The sequence below is a fragment of the Notamacropus eugenii genome, chromosome 3, assembly GCF_028372415.1.
Source record: "Notamacropus eugenii isolate mMacEug1 chromosome 3, mMacEug1.pri_v2, whole genome shotgun sequence".
NCBI classification, from domain to species: domain Eukaryota; kingdom Metazoa; phylum Chordata; class Mammalia; order Diprotodontia; family Macropodidae; genus Notamacropus; species Notamacropus eugenii.
The window spans coordinates 26,054,335-26,067,397 of NC_092874.1; the positions used below are offsets into that span (position 1 = coordinate 26,054,335).

Here is a 13,063-nt window from a genome sequence, read left to right on the forward strand (position 1 = left end):
CTGTCCTTTGGATGATGACGGTGATGACAACGATGATGATGATAGCATGACGAGAAGATGTTCTTGGAGCCTGAAGACATGTGTTCAATTCTCAATTCTGACATACACTGTCAGAATATGAGTTGCATGACCCTGGGCAATCCATTTAGCCTCTCAGTATTGTACATAACTCTCTAAGGCATTAATTGCAGAAAAAGGGAAGGTAAGGGGTAAAAGCATTTATATGGCATCTACTACATACTAACATACTAGGCATTGTGTTAAGCACCCTATTTTGTAAACAAATATCTTAGATAGGAGAAGCTATCAATACAATTTAATTTTTTTTAAGGTTTTTACTTCCAAATACATTATTTCATTTGATCCTCCTAACAACCCTATGAGAATTTGAGGACAAATATGATGAATCCCATTTTATAGGTGAAGATACTGAGGCACAAAGAGGGTGTCTAATTGGTTAAAAGTAGCACACTTAGTTATTTAGTTAGCAGATGGCAGAAGAAGGGCCTTAACCTAAGTCTTCTGGCCTATTAAGTCCTATGTTCACATCGAATATTCTCCATCTATTTATGGAATTCAACTCCCTCCCACATTCTTTTTCCCAGATTAAATCAACATATTTCCTCTAGTCTTTCATGTACTCCACTTGCTAACCTTCCAGTCTTCTTCATACCTCTTTTTTTAATGAATGTCATCTGAAATCTCTAAGTCCTGTCCTCTGACCTTGGGCAATTTGGTTGCTTGACTCTTCATTAAGATGTCTACTCATTCCATGAGAATATGGCGAAAGAAACCTTCCTAATACGCCCTAAAAGATGGGAGGGGGAATAAGTGAAAGAGGGAACCAGCATCATTCAATGCCAATGATCGGTCAAGTCCCTCCATTTTCAGGGCGTTGCCTTTTCTCTGGGTTCATTTTCCCAGGGATAAAAGGGAAGTGCTCAAGTCACTCTGGTGACAAGCTCATTCCAGTGACAAAAAGCAGATGCTCAAGATTCCAGACAGTATTTTTTCCCTTGGATTCAAAATTATACAGAAAATTTCCTGAAACTGGAGTGGTGCTTGCGGCTTTGGGATTTACTGGCTATTCTCTCCAAATTGCTAATTGGAATGACATCCTAAAAGCGTCTTTGGCTTGGAAGCTCCCAAAGAGCCTTCCTGAGGCTTGGGGTGAATTAAGGCCACTTCCCTAGCCCTAGACTGTCTTCAGGTGGGCAATGACGCAGGGAGACAGGGAGGAAATGAGAAGCAGCTCCATACATACACAGATGCATTGGAAGCAATATGTGATGGCATCAAAAACACTGGAGGTCAGGGAAGCGGGGTTCAAATCCCCTCTACGTGGTTTGCTGCTCATGTGAACTTGAACAAGTCACCTGCTCATGGATTCAACTTCTTCCTGTAAATTCCTCAAGAACAAGGACTAGCTTTTGTCTGCCTCCATCTCCAGTGCTTAGCATAGTGCCTGGCACACAGGAAGTACTTAATAAATGTGTGTTGACTGACTAAAATGAGCAGGATAGTGCTTTAGGCTTTAGTGGTCTAATCTAAATCTTCAGTGTTCAGTGGAAACATTGGTCCAAATCCTGACTTTGCCATCTGTTGTCTACTGTAACCTTGAGCAAATCACTTGCCTCACCTCTAGGTTCAATTCATCTGTAAAATGAAAGTTTCTACACGACCTCTGAGACCCTTCTACATAATTCTTTCATCCATCATCCTGTGAGTCGTCTCATGGCTCCTCCATTTCTAAATCTTTGATCCTATGATCTAAGCAACTGATAAACGGACCCTAAACGATCAGCATCAAAGCAAAGTAGTCTAGACTGCCCTTGCTTCTCCTATAGACATTCCCTAAGCTGTTCTTTTCTGATTTCATTTCCCCTCCAAGGCTGCCACTGGTGTTTATCTTGCCTTGATTTCACATGTATTAAAATGTTGTAGGGATGGGAGGCATAGGTCTCTAAGGATGAGGAAGTGATAATCCCACTGTCCTCTGCCCTCTTCAGGCCTCATCTGGTTCACTTGTGTTTAGTTCTGAATATCACATCTGATAAGCTGGAAATTGTCCAAAGGGAAGTCACAAGAAGATGACGAACCCTGAGTTTACTTCCCTTGAAAGTCAATTCAAGGAAATAACAGCGAACTCCAATAAAAACAGCTAGCATTGATGGAGATTTTTCTTGCCTTTCATGCAGATTATAACTTGTCCATGCTAGAGCAGACTGTTTCACAAGTCTACCCTGTGTTAATAGCCAGGGTTGAACACGAAGGGAAGAGCTGAAAAGGGGGAAGTATAATTATAAGAGGGCAATTGTTAGAATTTTTACTGCCATTGCCATAAAACGAGAAAAAATTAGAGGAGAAAAACTGAAATTAATTTCAAGGAAACAAGAACTAAAAACCAAATGTTCCGAACTCTTAACATACCATTATATAAATATATGGCCCAATGCAACATCCCCACAAGCCTCACAAGAGTTTGGGGAAAGGCTGCCCCCTTCAGGCGTACTTTTTTATATTCCTACTGTTATAATTTTAAAGAAGCTAGAGCTATTCAATAACCTTTTCTCTAAGGGGAATAAAGAAAATAGAAGAAAAATTTTCAAATCAGAATTGATTAAATTAAATTAAATAATTAAATAATAAAGAATTAATAATAATAAAGAATAAATAAATAAAGAATTAAAACAAAATAATTTCATGGAAAGAACACCAAAGTCGTTTTGAAAGTTTCTACCTATTTAGCCTGTCCCTCACTTGCCAAAATCACATTTCTTGTAAATATTGCACATGGCTCCTGGATATTCTAAGCATGTGCTAGACTTCAGAGCTGCAATTAATTAATGGAGCTGTCTGAGCCCAAGATGTTTACTTAAGCTGTCATATATCTGTGTGTTCAGAATAACCACCTGAATTCACAATCATTGGCTTGCCTGACTTTAGAATATCTAATAATCATGATGAGCTCTAGTCTCATTTCACAAAAAGCCCTTGTTTTCTTTCTGTCAGTCCTAACACTCCCAAAGCTGCAATTAAGGGAACTGTCAGAAGGATGGTCACCATGCATACTTGGTCCATCAGAAAAATATTCTGTTTCTGCCTACAGCATCCTTTGTTTCCTGAGAATATTATAATTGGGACACAACGACCAGATTTTAAAAAACCAAACTGTTTCTTACATTTTTTCCACAATATGATTAAATCCAAAGGCATATATAGAACTGTAATTCCAAAAGAATGGTTTCAGAGAAACCTGGGAAGATTTCTGTGAACTGATGCAGGAGACAAACAGGAGAACAATTTCTACAATAATAACAGAGACAAATAACTTGAAAATACTTAAGAATTCCGGCAAATCCAACAACCAACCCCTCTTCCAGAGGGCCAATGATGCAGCATGCTACCCATCTCCTAGCAGAGAGGTGATAGATTCAGGGTATAGAATGAGATATACATTTTAAAATATGGCCATTTTTTTACTACGAATATGCTACAAAAGTTTTGTTGACAGATGGGAGAGAAAGTAAATGCATGCTAATTGAAAAATTAAAAACAAAAAATATTCTGGATGCTGGAGTCTTGTTATTGTGTAATCAGTATATTACATTCAAATTTTAAAGCAGATTAAAATAAGAAATGTTCTTGAATGTATGTCCTATTATATGATGCAGAAAAAAACCCTATAGAAAATAGAGTCCATAATGTGATCTTTCTTAGTCTGGCCACATTAACTATTCAAAGAAAAAAAGCTTCAAAATAGGGAAAGAACCAGATGTTTAGATAGGGAAATAGGAAAAAGATGCAGTTTAGAGAGACCCACCGAACCACAGTTTTAAGGAGGATTAGTTTCTGAAAACTGATTTTGAGTTTGGAGGAAAGCAGTCCAAGTGCAGCACACCAACACCTAATTTCCATTCTATTTTGCATAAGTAATGTGTGGAATGGTAGAGCTGAGTAAATAGAGATCCACCTCCCTTGTAACTGAAGTGAGAGAGCTCAAAGTCGCTGTGTCCCAGCATGTGCTTCTCCTGGCCTCAGAGATTCAGTTACATGTATAATTGATAGACTGCCATTTTTTATGATGGGTAAAATAGGAGTAAATAAATGATGAAGGCTTAAAATATCATTCATTTGCCAGGAAATTTCAGTGTTCTTTTGAGCCAATTATAAATTACTCCTTTTACTCCTGTGTTTCCACTAAGGCCATGTTCTCCCTTGATTCTGTGGCCCCCACATTCCTTGGATAGGAAGACAATTCACCATGGACTCAAACTTCCCTTTTCAGCTTCAAAGCCATAGCAGCTGGGGGGAAATTAAGCTTTTATTTCTAAAGGAGGAACCCTTGCTAGTACATATCAGCCAACCAAGAGTGATGAACTCAAGATCATTTTTGTACAGCAGAATCATGGGAACCCACAGTTTACATTGAGTTTATCTTTTGGAATTTTCTTCCTTCAGGGCTCAGCTTAGGTATAACTTCCAGCCATGACCCACTTCCCTATCTATCCTAAATGGAAAGTGTTCTATCCCAGAGCACTTTGGTTCTGTCCTATGCCCCCATCCTGAGAGTACAGTTAGGAGGAATGAATTTAAAAAAAAAACACTTACTATGTGCCCAGTTGTTGAGAACTGGGGCGGGGGGGGAGGAGAGAGAGGTGGACAAAATAAAAAGTAAAATAGTCCTCACTCTTGGGAGCTCACATTGCAATTGCAATCTATGTACATGTTATCTTCTTCCCATTCCCCAACACCAAGTAAAACATTAATGCCTTGAGGACAAGAAAATTTTGTCTTTGTATTCTTAATACCTTCCTTGGATATATACAGAGGTAACTAGGTAGTACAGTGGATAGAATGCTGAACTTGAAGTCAAGAAGTCTTATGTTCAAATACAGCCTCAGACACTTCTTAGCTATGTAAGCCTGGGCAAGTTACAATCTCTCCAAGTCTGAATTTCCTCATTTGCAAAACAGGGATAAAAGCAGCACTTACCTCCCAGGGCTGTTGTAAGGCTACAATGGGATAATATTGGTAAAGCACCTTGCAAACTTAAAGTTCTATATAAATGGCATCATTGTGGTATTTAAGGTCCTATTTTTTTATTGTTCTCAGTTACATATTTTGCTAGATCCATGATCTCATCAGTGTAGGGACTCCCTCCAATACTACAAAATCACAGAATTTCAAAAGTACATTCAGAGGCCATCATACCATGACTGAATAAGAATCCCCCCTAAAACAAACCCAACATAAAATGATCCAAATTTTGCCAGATGTTTTCATTCTGGGTGACTGGTCTATGGCCCTTCCATAGAAAAATCACTTCCCAAGCTAGAGAACTTCCTTTAGGTATTTTACTGGAACATCACCTAGACTGTCCAAATATGGTCACTCTGCCCCACAGTATGACTGGTCCGTCTGGTTTTCTAATTATATCTTTCCTAGATGTTATCTTTTATACTACTTGTGACTAAGCAATCATTGGTAATATGTCCTCTGAATATATATCCACTATATTTCTCTGGTTTGGCTTTTAGGTCACCTAGAATTTTGAAGTTTTAAGAGACTATGATGGCTTATAGCATACAGGCATATACCATCATGGAAAGAATATTGATGTTAAGAAAAATAAAGTGGTGCTGTTGCTACTTGGCATATAGAGAGAATATCATGGTTTATTATAAAGAGTTTCATATTCATGAAAACCATATGAGGTAGATATTATCATTTCATTTTGGAGATGAGGAAACTGAATTTCATACTGACCCAGGGTCACATAGCTGTTTGTTGAGTGGTATTTGAATTCAAGTCCTTTCTATGTGTAAAAGTAGATCTCCTTCACGTAGCCTAAAATCTTTGAAACTGACACACCACATTGAAGGCATTTAATAAAATCTTTTTCTAAATTAAACTGAACTAGAGCCTCCATGGTACTTACTTTTCATGACAGAGCTCCATGAAAATATGCATCAGAGAAATTTAGAAGGTTCATCTCAACGTCTCCAATAGATTTTTTACTTCTAAACTCAATAACTTTCATTGGTTCGTCAATATTTATTATCACTGTGTTTTTCTGGGGGTCATTTCATACCCTAACTCTCTAAAGGAAACCACTGATAACCCAGTATATGGTAGGAAGGCTTTGAAATGTTATGGTTGCATACTTTGCTAGAAACAAAGATCTAAGGCTAGATTGAACATTACTGGTCTAGACTCAGAAGTCATCAAGTTACCACCCTCATTTTATAGATCAGGAAATTGGGATGCTGGACTGTGTACTGAGTGCCCAAGATCACATAGCTAGAAATGATCATAGGAGGAATTTGAACCCAGGTTCCATTTCCAATGAACCACTATGATCTCTAATTCTATGATTTCAAAGAATATGTGGCTACCAGATCAATATTCAACCCATCAGACCACACTGTCTCTCCTGCTCAGAGATGCTCTTTTTGTTTGTATTTGATTCAAAGATACGATTTCATAAGTAGAAGGGTAGTCCTGACATGAGAACTACCCGCGTGAGCATTTGCTCATTTGTACCTTATATTGTCTTAGCAGACCATGCAGCTAGAATCAAAGGCAGATCTGAAGTCAGGTCTTCCTGACTCCAAGGCTAGGACTGTATCCACTTCACTACACCAGGATGTCTGTCATATGATCAGAAAATCTGGGGACACATCATATGAAATTCAGTGAGTTGCTAGCAACTCAAAAAGTTCTCAAAATCCCCCTTTCTTCTATTATGGAGAAATTTAAATATGTCAGCAATGACACTGACAGAGACACACACCCAAACAATGATCATGAGTAGTCACCACGATGTAGACTCACCCTCAGGGAAAAGTTATGCTATATTTGGCTATATAATGATAATTATAGTGTAATAAAAAGCAAACAGAACAAAGCGGACCTATAGTGAAGTTAACTATTTGGAATTGTATCCCAAGCAAAAGAAATAATAAAATCAGCAATGCGTTGAGCCGACTGTCAAAAATCAGCTTGAAGCACATCTCTACAACTAATCACATACAAAAAGATGGAAACAAAAAAGACCAACTCCCATAGATCCTTCTTCCATAACTCAACAGGCATTCTCTGACTTCCTTAGGAAGGGTGAGCATTATTTTTCTTATGTTTATCATTGCCTTCCATAATCAAGGGGCAGCTAGGTGGTACAATGGACAGAGCACCAAGCCAAGAGTCAGGAAGACTCTTCCTGAGTTCAAATCCTACCTCAGACACTCACTAGAGGTGTGACCCTGAGCAAGTCACTAAACTTGTTTGCCTCAGCTTCCTCATCTATAAAATGATCTGGAGAAGGAAATGGCATACCTCTTCAGTATCTTTACCAAGAAAATTTCAAATGGAGTCACAAAGAGTCAGACATGACTGAAAGGACTGAACACACACACCTACTTCATAGCCAATTTCTATAAAAAGAGAACCAGCTCTGATATCAGAGGACTTGAGTTTAAATTCTGCCTCTCATGAATATAAATCACTTAAACTGTCTCATTTTCTTCAGGTCCAGATGGCCTTCAAGGACCCTTCCAACCCTCTATCTATGATTTTGTGGGAAAAGGGAAAACCACGCCCTTTTGGAACTTGAGGACACATTTCAGGACTGATCACAAAGATCAGGAAGTCAACAATCATTTATTGAATTGTTACCATGTGCCAGGTCATTGTGCTAATTACGGGGAATGCAAAAAAAACCAAAAAGTTTCTACTCTCAAGGAGCTCATAGTTTAATGGAGACAATATGCAAATAACTATAGGCATAAAGGATATAAGCAGAATAAAATTGGACATAACATCAAAAGAAATTCGATAAGATTGGAAACAGAAAAAGAGTTCTTGTAGAAGATGGGACTTTAGCTGAGAGTTGGAAGAAATCAGAGAAACCAGAAGGCAGTTAAGTGGCATGATAGTGCATAGAGCACAGGGTGGAGAGTCAGGACAGCTCATTTTCCTGAGTTCAAATCCAGCCTCAGATACTTAGTAGCTGGGTGATCCTGGGCAAGTCACATAACTCTATTTGCCTCAGTTTCCTTATCTCAAAATGAGTTGGAGAAGGAAATGGCAAACCATTCTGATATCTTCTCTAAGAAAACTCCAAATGGGGTTTTCTCATGATGAGTCAGACATGACTGAAATGACCAAACAAGAGAAACCAGAAAGCAGAACAGAGGAGGGACAGCATTCCAGGCATGCAGGGTAGCCAGTAGAAATGTTTTAACTAAGAAATGGAGCATCATTTGAGGACCATGGGGGATCTCAGTGTCACTGGATCACAGATAAGTGGAATGGATGGGAATAAGATATAGGAAGACTAGAAATATAGAAAGGGGTCAACTTACAAAGGGGCTTTAAAAGCCAAGCAGAGGGTGGGGGAAGGGAGTAGAAAGGGGTGTCACATAGTCAGACCTGTGGTGTAAGAAGATCAATTTGAGTGAAGGTTGGACCGGCATGGAGAGAGACTTGAAGCATAGAGACCCAGCAGCAGGCCAGTATAAATAGTTCAGATATGAGGTAATAAAGGCCTGTACCATGGTGATGGTAGTGTCAGAGAACAGAGGCAGATATATACCAGAGAAATCATGAAGGTCAAAATAGGACTTGGCAAATGATTGGATATGGGGAGTAAAAGAGAGGACTAAAGGATGAGACCTAGATTGTCAGCCTGAGTGAATGGCAGGATGATATTGTTATTACCTGAGAGAAATGTTGTTTTAGTCCTTTGTTTTTGACATCACAGGGTGATGTACTGACTCATATCTGAATTGGATTTAAGTGAGGCAGAGTTGTACAAGGTCATCAGTTTTACTCTCTCTTTTAGAGTCATCAAACTCCAGTAGCAAGACAAAAGTCAAGATGACCAGTGATGGCCCAGGATGCAGTAGATGATGTTGGCATCTTTGCTGCTTAACCAAGCTCTGAGTGCTCCACCGTTCCTGCTTCAGCCACCCTCATGGCCATTGGAACAAATTGTTCTTATCCACCTATTCCATGAGACAAAGTCTTCATATGCTTGGAGTGGGCATCTCCCTAACTCCCCAATGAGTTTGAGGCCCATCATGTTAGTCTGTCAAGACAGTTTACCAGGGTGTGGTCCCTGTAAGAAGCTACAGCTTCTTAGAGTCATAGGTAAGAGTTGAGTCCCAGGTGGATGAACAGCCTTTGAAAAGGACTCTGCAAGCCCTCACATCAGAGGCGCTAGTCTTCCTGAACATGGTATACACACCATCCCCACCCACACAGACACACAGAAATGGAGAAGCAAGAAAGAGGGTAGAGTTTGGGGCTTAAGATCACAAGTTCATTTGGGAACATCTGGAACTGAAAGATATCAAATTCCAGATGTCCAAAGACAACTAAAGATGTAAGAATGGAAATTAGGAGAGAAGCTGGGGTGCACAAATCAGAGACTTTTGTAACTAAGGTTGATAAAATGGCCCAGAGTTCCTAAGAGCTCTAACCTCACAAAGATTCAGATTCAAATCATAGAGACCATGAATGGAAATTTGCCTGTCTATCCCATTCTCTTCACCCCATAATCAATCAGTATGCATTTTATTAAGTTCATTCTATGGGCAGGACTCTGTGCAAGGCTCTGGGGCCACAAAAGTATCAGTGAAATGGGGAGAAAACCAAGAACTTATGAAAAATCTGGTTGCTCATCAAGCTTATCAAGCCAGACAAGGAACAGCATTGAAATAAGTCATTTAATCAGTCTGGAAATGAAAACAGTAAAGCAACCAGAATTGAACTCAACCCTTGTTTTCCAAAAGACCACATTTTCATTATCTTCCTCCTCTAGGACTGAAGGAAGCTAACTTCTCTCAGATTCGTGAGTCTTCTAGAGAAGGCATAGAATGCAACTAGAATGAAGGATCTGGAACCTTCAGAGTAGACAGCTGCATTTAGGGTTAGGGTTGGATTACACTCCTGCCTCATCTATAACCCATCCTTCTTCCAGTCTAAGCATCTCTAGGCTAGGTTTGCCTCAAGGATTATTCATTGTCCCCTGCCATTAGCATCTCCATGTCCTAAATCTTCACCATCACCTCCACTCTCCCCCTCTCTTTCTCCTTCCTCATGGTTCTAAATGTAGCAGAAGCTTCCATTATTCCTCTATTTTCCCAGAACTCTTTTCACAACCAATCCCTTTATATCTTCTGAGCACACAGTCTCCTGGAAAATAGAGTCCTTTTTCACCTTCAGGGTCATTCCTGTTTGGATTCAGTAATACTGTAAAATACAGTCCTTTCTCACTTTGGACATTCGTGTTACATCTCTCTCTCCCTGCAAATTATACAGATGTTTAGACCACAAATTGGGGTGGAACCCAACATACAACATTCATTACACTGCAGAAAGCATAGAAATAGGCAAATTATCCTAGCTATGGAGGACACATGCATTACCCAGAGAGGACATAGGTCAGCCTGGTCACTGGCTCGATGGTTCTGATATTTCTGTATTGACTCATTGTTGCTTCTGGACCTATGGTATCTGCATCCCCTGTCTGAGCCAGTATCTTCAGACACATTGTCCTGTAGTTCTATTTCTGAGCCTGTGGAATGGAGCAGGCTGGATGAGGCTGTTTCTAAACCCTAATGAATCAGGCTCTACAGGTGACCTTTATTGCCTCTTCATGATCCCACAAACACAGCACGCCAGGCCCTTCTTTCCTCCGCTATCTCTCAAAGTATGCCCAAGTTCACCTTCAACGATCCATCCCATCCTCTGCCATCCCCTTTTCTTTTCACCTTCAATCTTAACATCAGGGTCTTTTCCAATGAGTCCTATTCTCCCATTATGTGGGTAAAGTATTTAAACTTCAGTATTTGACCTTCCAGTGAATAGTCTGAAATAATTTCTTTAAATATTGACTGATTTGATCTCCTCGCTGTCCAAATGACTCTCAAAAGTCTTCTCCAGCAGCACAATTTGAAAGCATCACCCCTGCAACACTCATCTTTCCTTATATTCCAACTCTCACAGTCATACATTGCTATTAGACATTTTTTTTTGCTCTGGCCAATTAAGGAAGCTCCTTGAATAGTTCACCTTATACACCTTGATCTTGATCAGAATAATTCCTGCTAGAGAGCAAATGGATGTGTTGAATTCAGCAGGTGAGGCTAAATCCAGAGAAATTCAACTCTCCAGTGTCCAAAGAATAAAAGATCATGTGGAGATAGAACCTAAAAGATCAGCTTACTTGGTACTCAACCACAAGCATCAATAACAGATTGGCTTTTGCCAATCACTGGATGCTGCACACAAAGTTTCCTAAAATAGTCTTCCAGCCAAAGGCTGGTAAGCTATTCATTCACTGGCCTTCCAGTGTGCTGACACTGTGGACCTCCACGCTATACTGCTACCAATGCCCATGTGTGCCATTAGAGTTTAAAATAAAATAGAATGGTAGAGATAAAGGAAGGGATTTTAGGGATTTAGGCCAACATTCAAATTAAACACAGATGAGGAACCTGAGGTCAGAAGGAGCAAAATTATCTGTCCAAGGTCCTACAGTGTGTTAGTGTCAGAGGTGGAACTGATCCAAGCCTGAGGCCCAAAACAATCCTACTACTGTAGCAAGTCATAGTAATTGAACCTTTCTAGGAGCAAATCTTTGTGTGTCTGCATATATGTAATGTTTATATAAACATCTATATGTACATATATATGTACAACATGCCATTATACATAAGTTACATATATGTACTGCATATATAAATGTGTGTATACACACATACATGTATGTATGTGTTTGTGTGTGTGTATACATATATGTCTATATGAAAAAGGAAAAGGGAGGGAGGGAGGGATGGATGGAGGGAGAGGGAGAGGGGGAGAGAGACAGAGAGAAAGAGAGACACAGAGAGAGACAGAGAATATAAGAATGTCTTGACGTCTCCCGCATTTCCCTGTCCTGATGGCAGAGCTTAAATACACCACAGTAAATACATCTGTTTGAGGAATAGAGAGAGATTTTTTTTTTAAGTCAGTCTTGCTTCTTCCTGCCTCAACTCACGATGGAATGGAGGTGACATCTCACCTCTGGACTCCAGCCAGGGTCATAGAAATGTTTTTCATTTCTGCCATCTAAGCACAAGATGCTCACCCTTGCTTGAAGGGGTCATTTCTGATCTACTCCCCCCATTCACCGAACTACCATCAGAGGGTAAAGCTCACTATTTGGTGATCCAGTTTTTGGCCTCTGAGAAGGACTCTCATTTCTTTCCCTTTCCCTCCCCCCTCTCTTGCTTGCATATTCCTTGCTGCACCCAGCCAAGTATGTCCCTGTGTGCAGCCAAGAATTCAACTGGCAGGATTCGGCATAATTTGAAATTGCCAAGTCAACACAATGCCCCTCTTCTGTTTGAAATACCAAACAATTAGAGCGGTAGGGGATGTAATTCCAGAAAGAGTTCGGCCAGGCAGTGTCATTCTTTATATACAGATTTCTATAAGTATGTGTGTTATGTGCATATATACTGTGTATGTGTACATAATAAATACATAAATACATATATACCTTTCTAAAACATTCAGAGGATGAATTAAAGATGATACAATAGATTGGGGTCAGCATTTGTGCTCACTCAAATTTATGTACCAAATTTAAAGGCTGCCACCCTCTTTGTTTAAGACAAAAGGTGGGCCCATCATTCATCCCACCTTTAATACCAGAGGCACAGATATATATGGAGAGACAGCCCAGAGAGAAACAGCCCCTGTCCTCTGGTGCCTGGCCTGTCTCCTTGCAGCCTGAAGGTATAAATAATGAGCCTGCAGAAGGGACTGACAGATTTTATCTTAGAGACACCGAACTGAATGACTCCATTAGCATTGTTCCAAATGAAAAAGTCTGCCTCCCTATCTGGGGACTGGAGGAGGTTGCCATCAAGGCGGGAGGCTCTCTGAAGCTTTTCAGCTCCCATTTGGACCTGGATTCCTTCCCTAAAACTAAGGACAGTCTTTATCCCCCCCTTCCTGAATGCCACAGAAGCCAAGCCTTGTGTATTTCTGCATTTACCCAGAAAAA

The 13,063-nt window shown here is 39.9% G+C and overlaps 1 protein-coding gene across 12 annotated transcripts in view; it reads right to left on the reverse strand.

The window, feature by feature from the left end:
- Nucleotides 1-13,063, reverse strand: part of RBMS3 (RNA binding motif single stranded interacting protein 3) — a 1,420,870-nt gene that overhangs the window by 1,164,069 nt on the left and 243,738 nt on the right. For 3 of the 12 annotated variants that reach the window (XM_072650019.1, XM_072650018.1, XM_072650017.1), the window contains exon 1: nt 8,434-8,537. The exons of the other annotated variants lie outside the window; for them this stretch is intronic. In XM_072650019.1, coding sequence (XP_072506120.1) covers nt 8,434-8,496 — 63 coding nt within the window. In that variant the 5' untranslated portion in view covers nt 8,497-8,537. Of the gene's footprint in view, nt 1-8,433; nt 8,538-13,063 lie in introns of those variants that run through there. 12 annotated transcript variants of the gene reach the window in all.